We start from the raw sequence: 25,498 nt of genomic DNA, 5'->3' as shown, positions 1-25,498 counted from the left end.
TGGACACGGTCCACCTAGTTATGCGGTGTTCAGTGAAGTTCAGGGTGTCGGTGATGCTATAAATGTTTCCGTCCCTTATCGATGATCTTGTGGAATGTTGCAGTGCGAGAAGCAGTGCGAGATTGGTTGCATACATATGCTTAGATCTTCAAATTGACCTAAATCTTGTGGCAGCACGAGCCTTTGTGGCATGCGTTCGAGGACAAGGGCTCAGGCAGTCCACATGGATTGCTGCAGATTGATGATCTTGACATGGTCACACGGGTGCTAGAATCGGCATCGGGATGACTAGCATTCGCGTAGCTGGGCACAACCAATCGAAACATTGCGTGAGGATGTGGATGTTCGAGCGACATGCGGTGCACTGAACGATGCGTTGTGCGAGGAGTGGTTGATTATTCCTAGAGCGGAGAAGCTGGTTATAGGTGTTGTTCTTTTCTCCTTGTTGCTACATACCAATTTTAATTTGCTCCTCCCCAAGATGTGTCAGGACGACAAAAGAATACATCGGTGTCTAAGTTGCTGGTATTTTTAAGCTTTGAAAAGGGTGTACTGAAGAAGAGACAATTTGAGGTTTGCCTTCTGGTCGTTTACCCTCTTGTGAGACCAGTCTTCCACCTCAAGCCACCGCGTTAAACTTCTCACTAATTTAAGACCAAAACGCGCACCTGGAGGGGGGACATCAAACCATTGCGTACGTGGCAACTCTCTACTATACAGTATTTAAGCGGTCTGGGAAATTCGCAAACAATTTGAATTTCTATCGTACTGCCTGTGCGACATGCCAGACCTGTATCCTGACAGATCTACTCTTTTCATGCTGGGGGCTTGTGATCGTCTAGTGGCCCATACTATAAGCTTGTAACTGCTCTTGGGCATGTCCCTTGCTGTTGTCAGGTTTGTTCTTCTAGAGACATTCTCTCCATATTCTTTGTGCGGCCAGGGGGGGGGACCCTGGCAGCCACCCTGCCTGACAGAGTTACTGGTATGCCACCTGGGCCTGGCTACTCGCGGGAGTACGTGCAGATGACAAGCCTTTCAAGGGGCAGGGTTCAGCACCAGGTGATGGATTCGGAAAATAAAAATGTGTACAGGGTAGGCAAGGCAACACTGGTGATATGTTTTTTGAGTACATGTAGTGAAAGGAACCTGACAATAAACATTCGGTATATAGATGGTGTAGTCACTTGGCTAATGTTACGACCATTGGGTATTCTGTCCAGTAGCGTGGCGATATACTACCTTAGGTAGGTCGGGTGGTCAGCGAAGGCCTTGCTAACGTTAGACTTTTGGTTGTGAAATATTGAACTACGTAGTAGGTACCTCACTCATAGTTAGTACCTTACCTTGGATGATAAGGTAGCTCGATATGAAATAAAGCGATGTGGCTAAGCAAGAAAGCAAGCAAGATTGGCAACTCCCTCAAAGAGCGCATAGGCAACTGCAAGGTTATCATCAAAATTGTCGAAACAGCATGACCAAAAGACTGGTGCCCCAATGCATGCAATATGCGACCGAGCTCCAAGTTGAGCATTGCGTCTCTGTGGGAAGCCCCTGTTTAAGGTTCAACGTCCAACGGTCAACCTCAAAGATACCGTCGTTACCCAACCCGGTAATTGACCTGAGTGCTGGGAGCGGGAGACCAGGGTTGTTGCGGGTGGTCCGTCGACTCGGAGTTGTGGAGATGGAGGGTAGGGGAGGCATGAAGCTCAAGGGAAGCCCCTTGCCAGAGCCCGCGGCAATGGATGACCCATGGCAATTTATAGCCCGTCCATGTGGCATGAGGTAGCTTAAACCTCTGCTGCACATTGATAATCGAAGTGAAGTGTGAACACACAGCGACAATGATGGACATGGCTTTAAACATGAGTGATCAATACCTCCAGAGAAACGCAGGCTGACGCTGCGTGAATGTATGGACGGAAAATTTACTCAAAACGACGAAATCAGTTAAATAAGCGACCGACGTTACGAGATGACAATCCGAGAGGCCACCAACACCAAATTTAGTATCGAGATACCCACTTGAGAGTCAACCATCATGAATCGGGAACCACCAGAATAATGACTATTCTAGTCCTGGAGCAGAGATGTCCCAATCTTGGTATAGGTGCCGCTGATGACTGAGCCTTAGAAAGAACCATTTAGCGCCAGCACAAATCATAACTTAAATCTATGCCTGTTTATTCATTCGCATTATGCGCTTTCAAGCCTGTGAGAACGTGCATTTCATGTTACACTGGACTCACCGCGACGAAGGACAACGTAATACGTACACGGCATGTACGAAGTTGGTACAACAGTGCATCTCTTTGCTGGATCTATAACACAATCGATGTTAATAGAGAGGCCGGTGGGTAGCGGTGAATGAGGTGAAGGGGGGGCTATGAGGTGTACTTAGGGGTGTAAGGTAAGGGAGTACCTTAGGTACCGACGTGTATGTACCTCGATGTAGAGAGAGATTCTCCAATGCTGCCCTACGGAAAGCATGACGCCCACGCTCCTGCCAAATCTCATGTGAGTTCGACGGCTTCCAATTGTGGCTCTCTCCTTCGCCAACGGCTTAATTACAAGGAAGGATGCCCCCACCCAAGGCAAAGTGGTGGCTTGGAACATGTGCCGCACTTGGACAGCCTCCCGCGCCTTGTTCCTGACTCAAACATCAAGGTTTTGGACCAACGTCAACAACGACGACGACATCATCACCATCACCACTACCACTTTCATGTCAGCCTTGCGAATCGACATCTAGCAGCAAACACATCAATATACAGGGCATTTCGCATGCAGATACATAGCAAGATCACGCCCAAGCCTCTCCAGAATATGGGAATACCATCCGTCTCGACCTCGCAGTGGCTCTCAAGAGCCTATTGGAGACGACCTCCATCGTTACCCTACTACGTACTTACGGTACTCCGTAGCTTGTCATTATTTCGCCAGCTGCCAACGCTCAGCGCTATGGATGGTACTAGCCGTCCCGATGCCTCATGCAGTGCAGGTGGGGAGTGGTGCAAAGTCTGAGGGACTTCTGGAGTGATGGTGTGTGTGAAGCCTTGCTCTGCAGAAGTTACTATTCCTAACTTGGGCTCTAGTTAATTTTAGGATGCCGCTAAGTCGCCCCAGAGTCAAACTCATCAACATCTAATTTCCCATCTCATGCACGGCTGACAACCTGTGGTCACCAAACCTCGGCCATCGCGTTACATGCTTGATGTCGAGTCTGCAGTTCAAGGGACCTTCTCACTTTGCTCTAGTGTCGATTGTGGCATCCTCAAAGAGCATGCAAAGTAACTTGCTGCACTGACTTGTGGTCCCATACTCCCTATGGTGTCAATCCACTGAAGCAACTGTTGAAAACAACATGATCACTTTGCATTACAGTCCATGATTGGACTTCAAGAAACAGCGCAACGGCATCACCGCCACTGAACCCGTGTTCCCCGCTGCGCTCCGAGGCACAGCCGAAGGATATCAGGATGGAAGCTGGCTTCACATTCAGCCCACCTCGGAGTTGCAGCCTGAATACGCATCCTCATTGGGATGTATTTGATGAATGCACATCGTTCCCTCAAAGCCATTGCACATCGTGCCTGTTCACGCGCTCCAATTCTGCAACCTCATACCATTAGTTATCTGGGCCCTGTCTGTAGCCATCGTCAGATCTGGCCGGGGCCTTCATAGATCCGCGATTTCTTTGACACTCGTCCGTCATGGGCTTAGTATGCGTTTGATAGGCACCACCTGTCAACATGCACAAGGCTGCCACAGACCCTGACCCGGTACTGCCATACACGATGTGCGATCAAGGGCCCAGAGGTGCTGTGCCTAGCTGTCGCCGCAAGCTAACTCACGAACCTCTTGACGATGTCTTGAGTCATCCTCGCAGCCCTACCGCTCAAGATTGATATGGGCACAGGGCTTAAGACCGTATCCTGGCACAATCTCGGGATTATGAACCAGATTGTCCATACCTAACTTACAAACCGAGAGCCATAATATTAGCAGACATACTGGGCTATTTTTGAAGATCCTTAACGAGCAAGAACCATTACACACCACAGATTAGTTGAGTCACCCCCTATCTTCTTCCAATTCCCGTCTCGGAAGCGTATACGACCAGACCAACGATATTTATGATACAATGTCGCGCGCATCAACGACTTTTATCTGACGAGTCTTTGCACCTTCAATCTCTTTACTGCAGTTACGTCCTTCGTTGGTTCCTAACGACCCATGTCTGGAATGTCGGTCAGGGATGTGAGCCCACACTCAACTCGAGCGATTACCAGCCGTTGTGGGACACTGGGACTGTGTGTCCGGCTCGACCAGGGTGCACCAGCTCCAGGCACAGCCAAGATGCACAGAAGGGGTGCGCCCGTCATCCCCGGACAAGGGTGCTTCATAGGTACGTACAGCACAAGTATTCGAAAAGACTAATTGAGACGACATCACCGGCAAGGGGTTCCGCTTCCACGGTGGTTCGTGGGAGAACTGTGCGCGTAAAGACCTACAGATAGCCTCCTGGAGGTCTGTAACCGAATCTAAATTTCAATGTGTAGCCGAGCTCGACCCAAGCTCCAAGGGAGGCTCTCTTCCTATTCACCAACTCAACTGCCGGTGTTGCTGACAGATCCACCTAGGCATTGAAGAAAAACAGCCCATAGTTCTGATTGAGATCCATTCGTGAATATGGAGCATGATTACTTTACCTCAGATTAGTTACCTTCGTATTAGATTAATGCTGTTTCCATGTGCAGTTACACAACTGCTTCACAAATCCTCTATATATCATTAGCATGAAGACAAATAGGTTCATACTACTATTTCATGACGGTGCTAGAAAAAGATCAACACCTACTATCAATGTCACAAGAAGCTTACAGTAATCAAGGTTTATTAAGATTTGGATTATCTCTGCTTGAACGCCTTCGAGGACATAGACAGTCACTGTCCCTAACATCAGTGAATTGAAGGACAATAGTCAAGAGCCAGAGGTCCCATAGCAAGTCGAAAAACCTGGCCACTTTGACATGAAGACTGCACCGGTACGGAGTATAGAGAGGCAGCTTGGGAAGCACAGGAAACCTTTAGAGTCAGTAAAATCGACTCATACCAATCCGATAATTCACTCGTTCTACCGAGCCACTACCGCTCACTATGAGAAGCCTGAGATCATATGAAGCCCGATTACAATCCCACAATAGTTCTGAGGGTATTCTTTTAAGCACAATCATGAGATACAGAACCGCAAGCATTCGCTCCGGCCCGCCGATGGCAAACGAGAATCTGGATACTCCGTACATACGTATCTGTACATGGCAGGGATTACAGGTCCTGTCAACAGTTGCTTGGAGTATGTGGTAGCAGGGGCCATGTATATCCCGTGAGATCCCTGACATGCTGCCTGTTTCCCCACGCGGCTGATATCTTATACCAGAGATGCAAAGCTAATCTTCCAATGCATCGCGGTTGAGACTATTGCCTCTGTCAAGAAAATGCATTCGGCGGCGGAAAATATCCGCCATTGCCTCGAAAATGTTGAGACATGCCATTTGTTAGTCTCGCAAACAATTAGCACACGACACGGCTCATTGGCCGGCTAGAGGCGTTCAAAGCCACGCAATGCGATAAGATGGGGGAAAGGGGTACTGTAATTACAACAACTTGCATTTCCAGCGACCATTCGCGGTATCCGTAGGCTGGCTAGGCTGGCTGGCTGGCGTTTTTGCCTTTGTCACAGTATAAAATCACCTCTGAAGGTGTGGAGATCTAGACGTGTCTTTTTTTGTTCCCGCCACCATCAAGCCAGAGATCGGCGGTTGGGCGTCGTTCGCTCCCCTTGGAGACGTGGCTGCTGAGTTGCTATTCTTGGGGTGAGTGGGCAAACAGTAAAACATTTGATAACTTGACACCGAATGGCTTGCTTGTCTTGTGCCAGCCTGGAACGGTCACGACTCGTGGCAGTATCATGCAGCCGCCCAAGTCCAGTTTTTTTATACTTTGAACCAGACTAGGCCTTCTACTAGGTGCTTCCACAGCCGGAAGTGGACACTTGAAACGCATGCATTCTTCATCACGGCTTCTGCTTGTCGTGTCCAGCTCTGATCTCATGTTGACTCAACACCGCACACGATGTAGGACAGTGAGTGAACTTTATAACATTTCCTGCCATCTCTCTTCTCGTCATAGAGGGCTTGAACAAGTTCAGTCACTAGGCAGGGCTTCTAACCCCCCCTTTGATGGTCGTCTCGTGCATAACACTTCTTTGTTGGCTCATCCGGACCCTGATCGTGAGAGTCAAGCCACGGTGGGAGCTTCAACTCCCTGCACAACTTTGTACCGCCAGTATATGATGAGTGCTAACGAATCACCGTAAACGGGACAAGTTCAGAAGTTTGACGTTGTTGGGAAGCATGAGAGGGGTCGGTATGATTCAGCTTCATTCCTCTCATGCCTCTACCCGTGCCTGGCGCATCAGGATACTTGCAGGTAACATCACATCCAAACGTTCTGCTTCAGCGTGGAGGCGTCAACCCACACGCGGTCTTTTCGTTCATGATGTATCAGATAAACCACGGGTAGCGGCTTTGAGCCCAGACTAGGACGTCGTACAACATCCTGTGCTGGAGGAGATGGGTGATCATGGCTCGAACATATGTTTGGACGGTGAAGGGAATGAAACTACGGAAGCCAGCATAAATGTGACGAGGAAGCTTTCCGTGCGAAGCCTCAATTCCCTCTTTCATCTTGATGCGGGCGCTCGCATAGGTTATGGTCCTTGCCACGACTTCTGTTACCATACGAAGCCGACATTGGACTGGACGCATCTATCGGCCCTCCAGGATGAATGGGAACTAGTAGCTGGACTTCTTGCTGCAAACTTGTAGGTTCGCCCTCATAATGCCGTGAAACATGGAATGGATCTGGACAACAAGAGCAAATACGATACCCACAAACTCCTTAGTTAGTAGCCAAGAAAGCCTCAACCTCCCCATCACATATTATTAGTCCCATCTCTTTTAACATTTTGCCACTGTAGGCACCCGATATGAAATGTTGCTACCCAATCTGCGACGTACCGTTACTAGCCCTCTTCTCCAGTCTTCAAACTTGGAGACGGTCTCGTGCCTCGCACCGAGATCCTCTAAGCCGAGATCTGAGGAAATTTGCAAGTCGACTGGTGAAACTCTGTTTCTATACTCAGCGCTATGTAACCATATGGGGCGGACGAGTGCTAAAATAATGCAGGAATAATGTGAACCAGAACGTATTTTATTTTATGTTTGTTTATCCAGAATGCGTCGCTAAATTGCCCGATTTTTATGCTTAATGTGTGATGTATGGTTGGTAACGCTCAATATATACCTGATAAAAGAAGGCCCGCCGTTGGTCATTCGATGTAACGCTTAAATACTCGATCAAAACATTCAGCCATAGATAATGGCATGGTGGTTTCAACGCTCTTTCTCTCACTAAGCCTCAAGCACAGGCTCACGTTCTCGCTGAGAGCGGTGGTGGTGATGATGATGATGGTCCAAATCCCTTGACCGGGTGTCATATTCCTCTTCATCTCGATGACGCCTGCGTCGTTCGCGGTCGCGGTCGCGGTCCTTGTCCTTGTCCTCGTAGTCTGAAGAGTCATCGTCCCGATGGCGGCGATGACGATGATGTCTTCTCCTTTCATCCTCATCACGGTCACGATCCCGATCCGTATCACCACCATCATCGTCGCGGCGACGTCTCTCTATTTCGCAATTAGCACCAGCTCAAGCTAAGGCTGAACCCTGAACTTAGAACATACCTCTCAAGACTTGTGTTGCCGAGGCATATGCCTGAATTTCCTCTTTGCTGAGTACCCGTAGTACAATGACAAAGTCATCTCTGACCTCGAACCTCTCTTTACCAATGGTCAAAGCCTCAGGGTTAACAACCTTGCGGCTGATCTTGGTCCATTTTGCACCTGCAGGTGCTTCTCTGGCTTTCTTGTCTTCCTTGTGAGGTGCAACCCCTTCACGAATGGGATTCGGCTCCTCTGGAAAGCTGACCTTTGGCTGTTTCAAGATACCCTTGAGTGGCTTCTCATCCTTTTTATCGCGAGGAGGCGATACTACACGGACCTGTTTGTCGTCCGGAGGGGTCTGCTGGGATTCGCGGCCACGGGATTCTTCTTCAGGGGGTCCAGATGGCTTGGAATCGGGTGGTGACCGGGAGTCTTTGGATGGACGAGCTTCTATTGCTGTTCTCGTTTCTCGAGTAGGTGAAGAGGACCGTGACTTACTTTCGACCACGACCGGGGTTTCCTTCTCCTTTTCTTTGTCGGTGGTCTTCAAGGCTGCCAGCTGATCCTTGAGATGCCGCAGTTCAGAAGTATCATTCGGATTGAAGGCATTTGAATCGCGACGTCTCCGAGTGGACTTTTTGGCTTCGTCGGAATCAGATGACGAAATGACGGCTTCAGTGCTCTTACGGGACTCCCCGTTTCGACGACTAGTCTCTCTGGAATCACGATCCTGGTCACGCTGCCTTGATTGATCACGCTGTCGCGATACATCTCTCTCAACGATTCTTGGGCGTTCACTTTTCATCGAATCGCGCCGCCTGTCACGATCTCGGTCTCTTTCACGTTCACGTTCGCGCTCACGTTCGTCATCAGAGCCTTTACGTTTGCCGGGATCTTTGTCGCGTTTGTCGTCGTCTTTGACGGCAGGCACAAGGCCTACAGCAGTCGCAGCAATACCCAGGCCAGTAGCCACCTTGTCACGGAACCGAGTACGCTCCTTTTCGTCATCATCACTCCCTTTCTTACTCTCACGTCTCTCACGGCGAGTGTCTTTGGAATCAAGCCGGCCTCGACGTCGATCATCGCGCTCATAATCAGCATCACGTGGCAGGTCTTCATCTGATCGCTTTTTCGGTTGTTCCAGGCGACGTTCACGGCGATCATCGTGTTCGTCAGTAGTGTCAGTTCGGATGCCGAAGCCACGGGAAGTAACTCTGTCATCTTGGAAGTAGGGTGCCTCGTATGCGCGCTCGGGCTCATAAGTGAGTTCAGATTCTGGCTGATCACGAAATTCTCGCATTTTTCTTTCGTCTTCTCGGCTCCGATAGTAATCGTCGTGATGCGAAGAACGAGGTGGTCCCTCTTGGTACAATGACACTGGCCGAGGCCGTCTTGTGGTTTCCGTAGTCGCAACAAGGGGGGTGTCCTGTTTGACCAAGGTCGGTTCGGGAGTCTTGGAGGGCATCGGAGCAAAGTCCCGCGGACTTTCGTACCCTCGAATCTTGTCAAACCCTCGTGTACTTGGTGGAGGACCGCCCCGGTTATCGTATTGCCGATTGCTTGGGACGCTGGTTGTGCTTGTTGTTATGTAGTTGCGACTCAAGTCTGGGCTGGTATCCACATTGAACGTTCGCTGATCCGCGTTGTAGTTAATATTTGGGCGGTAGTAGCCACGGTCGAAACTCTCACGTCTGCGAGTCCTCGCAGGGCCTGAATGATCGAGGTCGTAGCGAACCAGCTCACCGGCATTAGTGTACTGATAACCGTCGTCCCCATAGTCGATATTACTAGAGCTCTGACGGGGATTATTCTGGTATATCGCAGAATGACGACTGTTGCGGTAGGGGTCGTCGCGTACCAAGCTGTTGCTGCGGTCTCTGCTGCTGCGAGCATAAGTGTCGTTTCCTGGCTGATCGGCATAGGAGCGGGCTGTGCTGCGTGAACGTATAGATGAGGCAGGTTGTGTATAAAACTGCCCATCGCTCGAACGGTAGTCATCCCTCAAGGGACTTCCGGGGCGAGCATTGGAAGAATGAGAACTCGTGCCATTGGGGCGGTCCTTCTGGGTGGTCATGACAATTACTGGGGGACGACTAGTAGAATCTAGTGTGGAGGACCGCTGGGAGCGTGTGACATCCCGCGTAGTCGGTCTGTGTGAACGAGGGTCCTGAGTAACGGCGTACGTCCGGGTGGTGGTGTTTGGTGTTGGTGTTGTAGAAGTAGTTGTAACATATCCTCGTGGTGTCGTCAAAATGGGCTGCTGCTGTCGGGTCGAAGTCGGCATGACGTGCATGTCACCGGCGTACAAAGAAGTGTAGCCAATGCTTGACGGCAGAGAAGTTCTCGCATGGTTGGCAAAGGTGGCCGCTCGTCCCGAGGACGGATAGCGATGACGGTCCGTCATGATGACGTGGGGCTACACAGGATTGCGAAGCTTATCTGATCGCCGAGCTGTCGAAACTATGTGTGCTGTTGTGAGCCAGCTGCGAGGGAAATCTCAAATGTACGAAATCGGAGGCGAGTCGTGAGAAACGTTGGACAAAGGGCGATGCCGTGGAGAAAAGCGGTAGCGTTAGGACGCCAGACGTTGGACTGGGTGGAGGCAGCCGTGGCGTATCGTTCCGTCCGTGGTGCAGGATGACGGCAATCAACCTTGCTGTATGTACTTTGAAGCCAAGGCCACGTGAGGAGGGGTCGAACTTGGTCAGTCCTTGTCAGCGTGGACCAGGGAGCAAATAGCAGGGTCAAGTAGGGTAATGTCTGATATGGTGACGAAGACCCAGGATTCGTTTTGAGGCCAAATAAAATGTCTGGCTAGGCCGAGGACCTGACAAGGAATCTTTTTATGTTGTTGCTATTATTGATGCGCTTCCGCTTGGAGTGGTGGCGTTGAGATCGGATGACACTGATTGAGATGACGCAGGGTGACCAGTAACACTGCGTTTCAGAGGATGTAATTGAAAGTAGAGAACAGCGAGGGCAATCTTCTGTTAGAAGAAAGCCAATACTGCAATTGAATTCACTCGCACCTCAGCAGGCCGATTGCAAAGTGAAATGAGTGAGACTCGGGCGTGTATAATAAAGAAGCCAATTCGTGAGGACTATCTTTAATGTACTGAATGGTTGGGGCTAATTCGAGCAGTCGGTCAGCAAATTTAAAGTACGAACGAAAGTTGGATCTTCCAGTAAATACTTACAACTCGTAAATGCTGCTATGAACAGATTCGAGAGGGGAATACAATCGAGCTATCAAGGCGTCTTGGAAGACAGCCCTTCTTTGTTCTGCTCTGTGCGTGTGCTCTCTCTTCTTGTACGAGGGTCCACCACCAGAAGGTGGTCAAGGTGGGGTGAGGGGCAATGCCGAGAGGACCAAGAATTATGGAGAGATTGGGAAGAGTTGCAGGGAGAGGGAAGAAGGAAGAAGAAGGAGGAGGAAGAGACAGTTGATGGTATTTTGCGAGAATCGAGGTCTATCTCCCGGAACAAGCTCTCGACAACTCAAGGCGCTGAGAAAAGTAGCAGACTATTGCACTCCGTTATGGGTAGAGCAACTAGCTGCCCAGTGCCAGCAACCCCTGATCAGTGACTTAACTTATTAGTAGAAGGTTGTGGGAGTACCGATGACGATCGATGTAGTGGCGTGGAGAACGGCGACGGCAAGCTGTAAACGTTGACTCAAAGTTCCCATACAATCGTTGTCTTCAGACCAGACCATGTGTATGGAGTAGACTATGCAATGATCTCGGTAAGAGCCAGAGAGCGAGTCCCCCACCGGGATGCAATTGTCAGCACCAAGAGCAGGATAGGTAGTTACCTGGGCTCCGTGCTTAGGTCGGTAGTCAAGGTTATCGAGCTAACCTGAGGGTTGTTATTTACCCGGTTTGGCCTTTTTGTAACCGTACGGACCTCTTCCTGACAGCACAACAGTTAGACAATTTCTTTCTCACAGCATCTACCTTTTATTATCTCGACCACACAAGGCATTGACTTGCAGGTACCTCAAGAATATTCAATATCCCGCCGTTTCTGAGCGGAGTTTCAGTGGCACTTGCCTAGCCTTCCTCGGCTTTTCACCGGGCTTCCTAACTCGATTGAGTGATGGAAGCTCTGAGTATTTTGGGCTCTTGGAGAGCAACAACGGGGACAGCCGACGAGGACGCGAGCCCGAAAACTCAGATGCCCAAAACTAAGCGTATGAACAGACAAACAACCTTGATCCCAGGCTTAGGCTCAAGCTCAGGCTCAGGCTCGGGCTCGGGCCTTGGGCTGCGAACGGGTCCACTGGGGTATAGTCGTTGCTACCAGAGGGGGATGGTGAGGTACGTATCTATGAAGCGATTCTGGTTTACGGAAGAGATTTGGCGGAGATGAGTCTTTCAGGCTTCGATGTCAGGGACAGGGACCTCGTGAACCCTTGAATTCGAGGCGAATAGTCCCAGACTAAGGCCAAGAGGGCTGTCAGACCCGAGCTAGAATGTTCAACAGTGCTGATTCTTGAATCATGAGGCTCTGCAACCATGTGCCCACTGAACAGGTCGGTACAAGATTGACGCTAAGAATGAGAGAGAGTTTTGGCGTGGTAACGTTGGCTTCGGCGTCTGGGCGTTGACTGGCGCGATGGTGGGTGGTGTAGTCTAGCGGACAATGACGTCTCGCCTTGGGCTTGTCTAGCTTTTAGAGTTTTGTTCTGCGCCGAGTCCTGTTATTGTTGCTTGTGGCAAATGGAGAAGCTTCAGTGTTGCAATAATAATAATTGATAGTGACAAGGAACAAGAACTCGGACAGATCACGCTCATAAGTTGTTGCTGTGGGTGAAGGATGGGATGCGGAAGACGGCTGCCTCTCTCCCTCACTCTATGGCTTTGGCACCTAGGTGTTGGGTGCTGTGTAGATCTGGGCGGCTAGACGAGTAGGAATAAAGGAGACACAAACAAGGCTATACCCGGCCGTAGGGCGGCTCGTTGAAGCCTTGCCAGATTATTGATGTTCTGTGACTGTGTCAAGAATAAATCGACGATCTGTGCTTGATCTTTGGCTTTGGTGAAGTGTAAGTGATGTTGTTTCTCTGAGATATCTGATATTTCACTTTTCAAAAGACACGAGCAATGCCTTTCTTTTAAGAAAATTTAAATCGAGTGGTTTGGCAAGTTGAGTTGGGCATAAAAAAGGCCTCCAAATAGAACGAAACTCCCAGCATCAAACAGCCACATTCTCGACCTTGGTAAAGTACCTATGTTACTCAGCGAGACAGAGAAACTCGTATGTGGCCGTTCTATTTTTGCCAAGCGCGTTTGTCGAAAATAAATATTATACGGAAGCTGGCAGTCATCCTATTGTGATTTCCGAAAGGATCGATTTTGAAAATTCCAGTAATCATAATAAGGGGTGACAGTCATCACCAACAGAATCGTCTCCCAACTTCATGCCATGACTGACCGATGACAACAGAATGTACCCGTTCATCCAATCACTTGTGTCTGTATCGGAATTTATGCAACGTCTGCGCTTGGACTACCCAATCACCAAACCATGACATTTCCCCATGACATGTCCCAAGCGCCTACTCAGACATTACTCGTTGTCATGCCAGCATATCGAGTCAGGGAACGGCCCGCTGTCAAAGCCACAGCATTACCTTATTCGATGGACTCCCATCGATGTATCAGAGACCACATTAACTTGCAGATGTTATTGAAGACTGGAGGCGGTGCCTTTCACCGACCTTTTCAAGTTGCTTGGAAATCTAGATGATTCGCCTTCCATCGATCAAACGGGAAGCCGCAAATCCCTTGTGATCTTAAGGCTATGAAGATTTATCAAAAGGACAGCCCGGAAACTATGTCCCTTGGCCCTTTGTTGTGTCACCATGATGTGAATCTTCAGGTCTTCAGATGACAAGTGACAGAGCCCTGCATGAAACGAGATAGCATCGTATTGTCGAACATTGGCTCTATCAGTGCTGCTCCTGGCCGTCCCTTTTCACAGAAAATCCTATCACTCCATGTATTGATTCCTTTGAAAGTCCGTCTTCACAAGGCAAAGTATACCCTTCTAACCAGTGATCAAACGAACCAATCCATAGACAAACTTCACCGCCGGCTGTCCTACCACTAGTGGCGGATAATAATGTCAATGGCCACTGAGGACCTATACACGCACCTGTGAGTATAGTTACTCTACGGGTGCGGTTGAGCTGCTTCTCGGTCTTGATGTGCTGGCCCTTGGCTATTCTGTGGCGAGGCTTCTACTTCAACTGAAGGGTCTGTGAAGGGCTATTCACAAACACGTATATATCTGAAATTCTTCACGAGCGAAGCAAATCCATGCCGCGTAGTAAGCAGCTCAGACTGGCATCCTTCTCGCATTATGGTACGAAGTGCCCAATTCAAGGGATAAAAGGGGCTTGCTTGGGTGTCTACCTGGCTAAACGCTGGCCTTGCAGGATGTATTCCCCCAGGATTAACATTTTCTACTCTGACCTTGTTTGCAAGAACCGTCTTGGTAACCTCATCGCCGGTCGTGAAGCCGATGGCTTGGATTGAGTAAAAGCGGTTACTGTGTAACCTGAAGAGACCAGAACTAGGATTATCAAAGAAAAACATAATCATTGAAATCATGAGACTACGTAAGGTAAGTGCTATCCTTGATCAAGACTCGGAGGTTATGTGTCCCGTCGCTTAGCCTGGATTGACTTCCATTGCAGAGTCGCTAGGGCGTCGAGTCGAGTCGAGTCGTAACCTCCTATTTCGCAGATCCGCAGCTAAGACACATACCCCTTTATTCGGCAAATCTATTCCATCCTTCTAAACGCCATCTCAGGTCTGCGCTGAAAGAGCAGCCTGGTAAAATCTTCTTTGAACTCGATCGGGGAGCAGTATCACTCCAATTCAATCGTTCCTGTCGGTCTGTTAACATCACAAGCATGCGAAGGAGAAGCATAGAGGAGGCTCTTACCTGGAGGCTTTGATGTGGTGTCGTATACCACCCTCGCGATGCCGTCGACTTCGTTCACAATGCGTCTACTAATAGCCTTGAGAAGACTCCACTCGAACTCGTAGGGCTCGGCGCTCATCATATCCAAGCTGGTCACGGCTCGCAGAACGCAGATGTAGCCATACGCTCTGGCATCACCTTGCACTCCGACGGCTGTTGACGAATGCAAGTCAGATATTGATACAATTTCATAGAATGGAAGAAAAGGGGTTACCTCTGTTTGTGTCAAGCGCAGCGTAGGCTTGGGTGACCTGGCAAATCGATTAGTAAAACTTCTCACAGATGACAAGTGGTCGCGTCGAACCTCGTCATAAATTCCAGCCTCGCGGATCATGGAGATGAAGATGTGATCCGCCTTGCGCACAATTTCGACACGCTCGCGGGTGACTTCTCCGATGATTCTAATACCCAAACCAGGACCAGGGAAAGGGTGTCTTCCAATGAGCTCCTCGTGAATCTGCAGTTGGCGTCCGAAAGCCCGCACTTCGTCCTTGAAACTATGTATTGTTAGCAACTGTGACCAGCAATGACCCTCTCATTAGATTCGTATTCGAAACTTGTCACGTACAGTTCTCGGAGCGGCTCAAGGAGCTTGAGGTGTGCCTCCTGTTTTTTTATCAGTATCTTCCCATTAAATTATGGAAATTTTGGTGCCACTTACGCCGTTTTGCATGCGAGCAGGAAGTCCTCCCGCATTATGGTGAGCTATGTATTAGTTAGTGTCTGCAACGGCATTCGCGAGGTGCATAAGAAGTTGGGATTGAGGGGGTTGCCTTGGTGTTTAAAGCGCAGGTGTTTTTTCCTTCTCGGTCTCCCAGGTACATAACGAGAAATGAACAACGGGGAGACTTACATTTAATGGTGGAACTGGCGGCTCCCTTGAAACTCAAACTTTCCACAATGTCCGCTATATCGTGTTAATGTTTTCGATCCATGGTAAGTAAAGTTAGAACTGACCATAGAGTGTTCCCTGAAGGAACCATTCAACCTTTCCGGCAAACGGTGTGTTTTCTGCTTCCTTCTCGATACTGTAAAAAAAGGTTTAGTTAGTCTTCCACAGTTCAGAAGAGGGCAAGTATATGCTTACCGGAGTGCCTCGATTTCAAAGAGATCGATAACTTTGTCTGGGGTCAGCATGGTAGGCTAGTCGGCTTCCAGGGGTAAGTCTCACAAGTCTCTCCGATAATCTTCCTCTTGGCTTCTGGCTCCGTGACTCCTGCAAGACGGCTGAAGAAGAGATCAGATCCGTCCACCACAGTCAGGTTAATTCCCAGGTGCTTGTCCAGGGTCTCCTTAACCTGTTCGCATTCATTCAGACGCATCAGACCTAAAGCACATTAGAACATTGCTCTCAGGCGCAAATACGATGTCAAGCAACAAGATCTCACCAGTGTCCACTAGAATGCTCTTAAAGCGGTCTCCAATTGCTTCCGTCAATAATTTAGCCCTGTCAAGCGTCAGTGAAACGTGTTCGGTAGAGATCTTTTGACCTGGGTATCATACGCCACTGTACTGTCAACACCTCCGGAAACAGCTCCAATCTGCGAAGCAATTAGTAAGTTGATATAGGGCGTTGGGTAAGACTGGAACACATACAACTTGTGCCTTGTCGCCAACCAGCTGTCGAATTCGAACAATTTCTCGCTCTGAGAAGTTGTCCATCTTCCAGTCCGCTCGGGCACCGCAAATCTTGAGAGCGAAGTTGGCGATTATGTCAGTTCCACGCTCTGTATGAGAGATCTCAGGGTGGAATTGGATGCCTGTCATACTTATTAGTAAAGCTTGGCGACACCTTCACAAGATACACATACCAAAGACGGGCTGAGAATCGTGGGCAATGCCAGCAAACTCGCTGTTCTTGGTAGTGGCGATGGTCTTGAAACCATCGGGTAGATGAACGAGCTTGTCGAAGTGACTCATTACAACTGTAGTCAGAGAACGTTAGATACCCTTAAGCCAGGCCAGAAAGACGAGATCTGCAGAACGAACCATTCAAAGAGTCTCCCAATCCCTCGAAGAGACGGTCAGCATGGTTACCGACCTTACGGATGGCCATAGAAGTCTCTCCGTATTCACGGGCCACGCCAGGTGCCACATTGTTTGGGTTTACTCGCCATGCTGGGACAGTCGTTAGTCAACCGCCACTCAGATATATCCAGGGGGCATAATACCAATTAGTTGACAGCCATAGCAAACTCCCCTTGACAAAAACATTAGCAGCCGTTTCACCATTCTTTTGGCGTTCAACGTACAACACAGGAACACCGAGCTCGAACACGAGCGGATCCACGTTTGGTGCATCGGGAGAATACACGCTTGAGGGACCCCCACTAAGGATGATTCCAACGGGTTTCCAGGAAAGATCTTTGAGCTTCTGAGTACATGGCAGCATCTCAGAGTAAACTCCAATAGATCGCAGACGTCTCAAAATGAGCTTTGTTTAATTAGTTTTTATCACGCACATATAGCAGGAGTAGAGAACCAACATGACTGGTCTGGGATCCGAGATCCAAGACAAGGACGGTCTTGATAGCAATGGTCAGTACTAGTACTACGTCGAGATTTGAGAATTTCTAGTCCTTACATCGAAGGTAGCATGCGGCGGCGCCGCGTCAAGTGATTCGCTCATTTTTGGAAGAGATTTCTGGTCAAGTCTTCAGGCGAAATAATTGTAAGTCTGGTTATACGGCAGAGAGACAAGGGACCTTGCAAGCATCTAGGCGAAGCGAGCAATGTATAACTAAAAAAGAAAAAAAGAAAAATTCTATTTGGCTGACTCATCCTCACACCAGCCCTACCGATGTCAGTACCGGTATCGCATCAAAGGTGGTCAATCTTTACGAAATCCCGTTAATTTCCGTAAGTATATACTCTTAACCATGTTAATCTTTTAACCAGTACCTAGCGCTGCTATGTCATAGCCACTTTTCCACCTGAGTTCTCCAGCTTCGTTAGACGCATACTCCGATATCTTAAGGTCGTAAGAGTTTCATGGCAACGTCTTATAAGCGAATGGTTACTTCTACTCAACGATCGAGAAAACATTCAAACAGGTCTACCTTATACAAAATGGCTAGGCCAACTCAAGTCAATCAATACCAATGCTATAATTCCCTCTCATGTTGCAGCACCATTTTGGTAGGTGAGAGAATCAGTCACATTTCTACTCATGGGTGATAACTCTTGCTTGAACTGGTTTTGTGTATGAGTTTACCACAGACCGCACAAACTCATTGCGAAAAGATAAAAAGAAACCCTTAATTCAGTGATTTTTACAGTCGAGGTCATCAGCTTCTGGTTACAATACTTGAGAGATTTGTTAGGTTGGGAAGCCTTTCATAAGAAAAGTATGATACCTCCCATCAGCATCAAATTTATGTACTCAGCGCGTTTGCTTGGAGTTCTACTCTTTGAGAGAACGAATAAGCCGGCAGCGATAGCTTTTTAAGATATGTTAAGAGTATTTGACTTTCGGGTATGAGCGATCGAGAACTATGAGATCATTTATCTGGCTGATCAATGTTTGCACTACTGGAAACTCGAAAACTCGACTTGCCCTTTCAACTCGGGACCTCAGAGACTTCCTGAAAGCCGATGGGTTTTTCTCGATCTAGTCGTGCAACAGTAAAATGGCCCTGCTACTCACACAGCATATCTACATTGCAGCCGTTCAAGTTCATAGAACAGCCAGACCGAGCCATCTGAATTCCAGAGAAGTTTCTACGGTAGGTTTTCCATCGGACAGACACGTCAGGTGGCCATCTCATCAGGGAATATAGCTTGTCTTTAATTGAATAAATCATTACTTCAGGACCTGGGAGCCGACCCACGAATGATTCCATGATAGGTATCACGGAGTACGGTTGTGCTGCGATCGTGTTGGAGGTAGTTAAACTATGTTCATTCTCTCAGCAAGCATCAGTCTGATACAAAAAGAAGTCTCAATGTCGTCTCACACCAATACCTTCGAATCCGCAATAAGAACGCTGACTCAGGCCAGGGCGCCCATAGGATCCCATGGCGGGAGAACAATCGCTTCCTTCTTGAGCACATCGCGAACCTCCTTGCTACAGAAGCGAGGGTCTACAACGGCCTGATAAACAAACTGGTCGAGCCAAGCATCACTCATGACAAACCATCCTTTGTCACCAGCCGCAGTGCCCCAACTGTTCTGCACTCTCCAGCGAACAGGCTTGCCCGTCTCCTCGTCGAGATGAACTGCAGTCAACACCATAGCGTGGGTCATCTGACTCTCTTGTGTTGTCAATCGCTGTGCTTTGCTCATGCCGAGCAAGCTAGTGTTGAAGCCAAGTTCGTAGTCGATGAGGTCGAGGTCCATGATACCCGACTTGGAGTCGGAGAACTTACCGACGTCGCTACCAAAGAAGATAGGCAGACCGGCCTTGAGCATCTTTATGCACGTCTCCTTGAGTGTGTCGATATCAACGTTCACGTAACTCACGCCACGTCCACCCACGATGTTACCAAGTCGTGAAACAGAGAGGAGAGAGAGCGGCTCGTGCCGAGGATCATCCACAAGTGAGATCATGCTCTCGATGGTGCTAGAAGTGATGCGGAAATCGGAACTGTATATGTTCTTGGCAAACTCTTTAGGTGTAGTCTTGAGCTGATGTGGCTTGCCATTCTTGTCGGTGTACTGCCAAGTGAAGTTTTCCTCGGAGCTTGGTGGTGGTCCAAGGAGAAGAGTCATGATGAGAGAAATCTCACGAAGCATCTTGTCTTTCGCCGACGAGAGTGTGGTAGCTGTAACACCGCTCTTGGAGTTAATCAGGCCCCGCAGCTTGAGTGCGAATTCACGAAGCTTGGTCTTGATAACACTATTAAGAATGCCGGAGCTCTGGGCATTCCATGTATCAGGGTAGAGGGTCTGTGGTACTAGACCATACTTCTCGACAAGGTTATAGACCATGTCCCACTGACCACCATCAGAAACGATGTCGCCCAGTAGGGTTTGAACGAGACGTCCTTCGAGATCCTCTCCTGCGGTGTCGATGATCTGTTCCAGGAACCAGTTCGCCTTTTCAAGCTTATCCCAGAAGAAGAGATACTGCTGTGAGAGCTCAAAGCTCTCGAGATTATACCGCTTCATGATGGCAACTCGGAACACGTTTGTGGAGGCAAACAACCAGCAGCGGCCGCTTGAGCGCTGGTTGGTGATCGGATCTCCCTCGAATGGGATCTTGACATTATAGATCTGCTGGTCTGCGATTTCGGTCGGTAGTGAAGTGAGCACCTGTCTCGGGTTTGCTGAGCTCAGTGCCGTGAGTGCGAGTCTCAGTGGAATGTTAGCCTTGATAGTGGCGCCTCGAGAGCAGGAAACCTCACTTGTTCTTGGGATCTTTGAGGATAGCAGACTGCCAGGACTCGAGGACATGGACAGATAGACCTTGAGCCTCGCGAGTCAAAGGCCCGACAACACGCTTCTCAGCGTCACTGCTAATTTCGACGTATTCGTCATCCTCCTGGAGTTGGAGACTACGGAGGCGCTCCATGACAGCCTTCTCGTGAAGTGTTGGCTTTGATGGCTGAGCACCCATGGTCACTTTGGATACACGAGATTGCGAAAGGTGATAGATAGATGGTTTGGGGAGAAGGAAATGTTTAAGAGAAGAAGTCATGCGCTATCAAGGTTTATTTTAAGGACAACTTGTGACAGAGTTTCGTCACGCGCTGTCTCATCAAGCATGAGCTTGCGTGATTGATTATCAGGCCGTGTACCCATCCAAGTAAGCTCTGTATGGCGTTAGCCTCGCGCGGGGAAATACCTTGAGGATAGATAAGAGCTCTGGACACGCATGATGCTTTAACCACCACAACCATCATGAATATCATGAACATAGATACCTAGGGCCTGAATAAATATTTATGATATATAATTAAAGAGACACTCCCCAGACTCAGGATGAATAAAGCCAAAACGTCACTGAATAAGAAGCCAGAGGACGGCAGTTGAAATGTAGGGTAGCAATAGATTTTGGAAGTGTCGGCACCTCTGGGCCGCGTATCATACAGCGGAGAGGCAGCATGTTTCCGTTTGTGGTTAGTGGAGAACCTTGAGAGCTCAGGTATAACTCCAAAAACCTTAATAGTGCTAGTCACACAGAAAGTGGCACGGGACGCGGACGCTTAGCTTTATGTAGATGCGGAATCGATTGACAATTACTACAGTCCATGTACAGAACTTTCCCATCTACGCAAAAGACTCCAATATTTCCAGCTAGCCAACATGATTTATCCAATCTCGACACAAACAAACTCGAACCATCTTGATACAAACAACAGATCCCCAGGAAACTTGACATTGTACAGGTGACTCTCAGGACAGCCTGGACCTATTCCTCAAAAGCGAGGTAGGCCCAGTAGTGCTGTTCATCAACTCATTATGGTGTTGGGAAATAGTCGCGTTACAAGCGGCTGCCCGTCTTCAGAAAACAGTAAACACGCTTACAGGCGAGAGCCGTGGATGACCTTCATGTCAACGGCGAGCTCACGAGCACCGTCGTTGAGGACGAGGACACGGACGGAGCCACGGCCAGACTCGAAAGCGCTGCTGAGGCGGGAGTAGAGGTTGGACTGGTCAATGACAGGGAGACCCTGCTTGACGTCACCAGTCTCGGTCATGGCAACGATCTGACCCTCCTGCATGTCGAGGACACGGTACTGCTTGAAGACAGGGCCGAGCATGGACTGAACGACAACGCTGGGAGCAGGGTTGGAGATGAAAGAGGACTCCTCGTGAAGCTGCTTGGTGAAGAGATCGACACCAAGGTAGCGGTACTGACCGGTGGCAGAGGAGGTAGAGATGCGGATGACCTGGCAGGGGCGGCCCTGGAGCATCAAGAAGTCACCGAGGCGGATGTGGTGGCAGGGGATGCTGACGGTGTTGGGAAGGCAGTCAGCAGAGGGACGGGGACCCTCGTGGATGTCAATCTCAATATCGCGACGACCTCCATGGGCGATGCGATCACCGAGCTTGTGAGCACCGGCGCGGAAAGAGTTGTAGTGACCTACTGACAAGTTAGCTTGGGTTGTTCTCGAGAAAGATCTGGTTTTAACTCACCGTCGTCGTCGTAGTAACCCATCTTGGACTTGTTGTCGACCTTGGTAGTTTCGACGATTTCTTCAGTGAATCTCACGTCCTTCTTGTTAGATGGACGAGCAACAGGTGTGTCAACGGTGAAGTTGTTGACCTGAGTTGTCTTGGTATCGCGGTACTGGGGCTGGGAAGAGCGGCCGTCAACAGTGAAGTTGTTGATTTCAGTCTTCTCAGCAGTGTATTGAGGTCGGGAAGAACGGCCGTCAACAGTGAAGTTGTTGAACTCGGTCTTCTCGGTCTGGTTGTACTGAGGGCGAGAGGAGCGTCCGTCAACTGTGAAGTTGTTGATTTCAGTCTTCTCGGAGGAATAGAATTGGGGAGCGGGTCGGCCTTCAACGGTGTAGTTGTTGGCTTGGAAGTTGTCTTGAGTTTGGTGGTGAGAGTGGGAGTGAGAGTGGGAAGTAGGGTCTTCAGTGGAAAAGGCTTGGGCAGGGCGGTAACGCTGGCGGTATTCACGTTCAGCGAGATCGATGGGGGTGGAGTAGTAGGGATGACGGTGGGTGTCGACCTCTACGTGAGTGTGAGAAGTTTGGTATTGGGAGGGTGGTTGGTACTGAGAGGGTTGGTATTGAGAGGGAGGTTCAGGTCTAGATTTGTCTGGGTTAGCTGATGGATGTCTATAGTATCTCGCTTGCGTATCATATGGCAACGGGAGGCGGGCGGCCCCTGAGGTAACTCCACCGCCTTGCTCAGGCCAGAAGGCTTAAGCGCACTAGTGGACCGGGGATGTGAAGCAAAAGCAAATTGGGTACCCAGCCAAAGCTGAGGTGGTTGGCGCGGTAGCGTACATGGGTAGGGGTGTGATGTGAGACGGTGTGTGGTGAGATGTGATGTGATGAATTGAGATGGCTGGGGGCCCTCAAGGAGCCGAAGCGCCTGCGATGAGTGGGTTGTGGCCAGCCCAGTTGAGGAAAGCGAAAGTGAAAATCGGACTGCGGAGGAAATGCTCAGGGGGGAATGACAATTGCTACCGTCACAAGTGACAGAAGACATGACATGCTTTGACATGTTCCATCTGATCAACTTGGGTGAGAGAGAACTGCCCTGCCCTGACCTGGAGAGCTGTGATTTCCCAGGCCATTGCGGACTCGTCTCATACGGTCGGCAAATAGGTAGAAAAACGTGTAATATCAAACAAAACCAGGGGCCAAGGAAGTTGTAAAATCGGACATACCGTCGCGAGTCTTCACGGATAGTAAAGTGCTCTTCTTCGTGCTCGAATTTTTGGACACCGGGACGGCGGTAACGTTCTTCTTCACGCGTAATACGGACCTCTTCTTCGCTAAAGCGTTGCTCTCCGCGAGGAGGAACCTGTTCGGCGGTGACAGAGACAGAAGAGTATTGACCTTCCCGTCCGGCTTGGGGCTGTTGGGGTTTGATCTCAACCTCTTCGTGGGTTTTTGTTTCGGTAACGGTCTGGGTATGGGATTCGGATTCCCGATATGTCGATGGGAAGATGCTAAAGGGAACGGGGACGCGAGCCTCAAAGTCCAGATTTGCGACTTTTGATGGCGCGAGAGAAGCTTCTCATACAACCTTCCGAAATTCGAAAGGAAGACAAGAAGTTCTCTGGCTCTTGTTCCTAGAAACAAAAGTCGAAGAGAATGGAAAAGAATCGGTAGATGGCGAGCGAGGGCCTTCAGTCGTTCTTTTCTTTCTTGTCTGGATGAGGTTTTGTTTTGACGATGTTGATGTGGATGGCGATAATTGGAGGGAGTAGGAGGAGAAGAGGGACCGAACAGGACGCAGAACGAAACTGGGCTTTTGAAGACGGGGGCAGGATTGGACGACTTGAGCCAAACTGAGCGTTGTGTTGCTCCCTCGGCAGCGCTGTGTCCTGTTGATCCGTTCTGTCCAGTTCTGTCCCAGCGACCCAGCCCTTTCTCACGCACTTTGCCCTCTCCATCGTTTTACCTCTCCCTCTCACCCCCATGGGGCGTGTCGATTGTCTCTGGGTTGTTGTCGCCGATTGCTTGTTTACCACTCGTCTTGTTTACTTGTCAGGGGGTTAGCATGTCGTTCTATTTACCTCTTACCAAATCGAGTATAAGCCAAAGGCCTAAACCCCGTATGTGGTAGCCCTCCCCACCCACTCTGATTATTGCAGCCCCGTCTTGGCCTCGGAGTGCCACTTTTATCCCTTCCTCCTGCGTCTCAGCCAGAGACATTCAGCCAGCCATCGAAGCTCTCGAAGCTCTTTGCCTTATCTGACCTAGCCCGGCCTCAGCTTCAGCCAGTCACGAAGAGGCCAGCTACCTAGCTGTCCGCGTCGTCAGCACAGGTTGCACAGCTATCCGCCCATCCTGTTCCACGCAATTCCTCTTCCAGCTCCGATCTTCTCTCGTCCTTGGACGTATCCGAAGGGCCCATGCTCTGATGGCTCCCAACTGCCAACTTATCATCAACAGTAATAATAGAAAGTGGAACACAACCCCATATACGAGAGATGGGACATTGCATCCGTCACCGCTCCGCATCCATTGAGCCTGAGTGACTGTGATCAGCGGCATCCCGTCATTTCAAAAGCCTGGGGTTGAAGATCTTCCCCTGCCTTCACATTCATCTAAAGCTCTGGCCGTCTGCCTACCCGTTCCTGGCCATTGGAAGAGCCGTCGTTGTTAGCAAAACAACAAAACAAAGGACTGTCCAGTTACAGTTCCTCTTGAACGCCACATAAGCACCATGTTTAATCAGGGGGCGGGGACCAGCATCCAGGTACTTTGAGCGCTATCACACAGTATCCCCAACCACTCGATTTATCATTTCACCAAACGTCTTTCTCTGTCTGATTGACGGAACTCGAAAGATGATAAGGACTGCCTATTCTGAAAGTGCCGAACTTCACCACGGATGGCCTGTATTCGATCAAGATTGGCCGGTGAAAGGGTGACAAGCGCGGAAACGGAACCAAGTCCTCACATCTCAGTGATAGATCAGTATCCGTACCCAGTTGGTCAACGGCGCAACGACTGTTTGAGGGGCTCATGCAAGTTGTAACCTTTCTTCCATTGGCTGCCATGTGAAATCCCAACCTCCCCAATTTAAGTAACTTTCGAATGGTTCAAACCGGCGCGCACACCAGCTTTATTCAGCTGCAGCGGAAGCGGCTGATCAGGCATGAAATCAGTCGTAATTGAGCCTGCCATTGCTATCGTGGAAGCCAACCATTGGACCTTGAAGCATCGTTTTATGCAAATGCATTAATTAGTGCAAAATTCTATTCAATGGTCGTTCCCCAAACAGTCATGATGCGAATTGCCTTTAGGTACCGTAAAGTCAATGTGTTTCTGACTTTGCCTCGGCAATGGTTTGGCCTCAAGAAACTGACGTTGGGCGTCAAAGTGGCCTGGCCTCCTTGCTTTCGTCAGTTTCAGAGGCTCCAAGAGCTACTTAGCCCATGTTTGAAATCCTGCCGGCTCATCACGCCGTTCGTTGGCTGCAGGAAGCATTGCTCTTACTGCATTCAATGCATTGTAACTGTACAGTAACCATTAACGTATGACTCCATCCAATTGATTACTCCGTACTGTTCTTCCATTACAGCGCACGCAAGTGTTTTCCGCCAACGAAGCACAGTCTATTATTTCATGGTACTCCGTAAATAT

General features: G+C 49.4%; 4 protein-coding genes across 4 annotated transcripts; all 4 read right to left on the bottom strand.

Moving 5' to 3' along the window:
• Window positions 1–7,475: 7,475 nt before the first annotated feature.
• Window positions 7,476–10,187, bottom strand: FTJAE_2774 (uncharacterized protein; the record flags this gene model as incomplete). Its single annotated transcript, XM_037349002.1, has 2 exons — window positions 7,476–7,747; window positions 7,805–10,187. 2 exons carry the CDS (start codon window positions 10,185–10,187, stop codon window positions 7,476–7,478), a joined length of 2,655 nt encoding a protein of 884 aa, XP_037210167.1.
• A 4,373-nt stretch (window positions 10,188–14,560) lies between these two features.
• Window positions 14,561–17,405, bottom strand: FTJAE_2773 (GMP synthase; the record flags this gene model as incomplete). The annotated part of the gene is made up of 18 exons (XM_037349001.1): window positions 14,561–14,688; window positions 14,738–14,929; window positions 14,991–15,027; window positions 15,081–15,273; window positions 15,345–15,382; window positions 15,438–15,481; window positions 15,630–15,683; window positions 15,734–15,804; window positions 15,864–15,894; window positions 15,948–16,103; window positions 16,165–16,223; window positions 16,280–16,317; window positions 16,373–16,536; window positions 16,588–16,701; window positions 16,766–16,894; window positions 16,948–16,976; window positions 17,029–17,210; window positions 17,361–17,405. The coding sequence occupies 18 exons, from the start codon at window positions 17,403–17,405 to the stop codon at window positions 14,561–14,563; spliced, it is 1,704 nt and encodes a 567-aa protein (XP_037210166.1).
• Window positions 17,406–18,767: 1,362 nt separating this feature from the next.
• FTJAE_2772 (bleomycin hydrolase) lies at window positions 18,768–20,334 on the bottom strand (the record flags this gene model as incomplete). Its single annotated transcript, XM_037349000.1, has 2 exons — window positions 18,768–20,070; window positions 20,123–20,334. The coding sequence occupies 2 exons, from the start codon at window positions 20,332–20,334 to the stop codon at window positions 18,768–18,770; spliced, it is 1,515 nt and encodes a 504-aa protein (XP_037210165.1).
• A 907-nt stretch (window positions 20,335–21,241) lies between these two features.
• On the bottom strand, window positions 21,242–23,799 carry FTJAE_2771 (woronin body major precursor; the record flags this gene model as incomplete). The annotated part of the gene is made up of 5 exons (XM_037348999.1): window positions 21,242–21,804; window positions 21,858–22,480; window positions 23,068–23,395; window positions 23,629–23,723; window positions 23,786–23,799. The coding sequence occupies 5 exons, from the start codon at window positions 23,797–23,799 to the stop codon at window positions 21,242–21,244; spliced, it is 1,623 nt and encodes a 540-aa protein (XP_037210164.1).
• Between the last annotated feature and the right edge of the window lie 1,699 nt (window positions 23,800–25,498).

Source organism: Fusarium tjaetaba (assembly GCF_013396195.1).
Source record: "Fusarium tjaetaba strain NRRL 66243 chromosome Unknown NRRL66243_c0000057, whole genome shotgun sequence".
Lineage (NCBI taxonomy): Eukaryota > Fungi > Ascomycota > Sordariomycetes > Hypocreales > Nectriaceae > Fusarium > Fusarium tjaetaba.
Note: the sequence above shows the minus strand (reverse complement) of the source record. Positions and strands in the feature narration are given on the sequence as shown.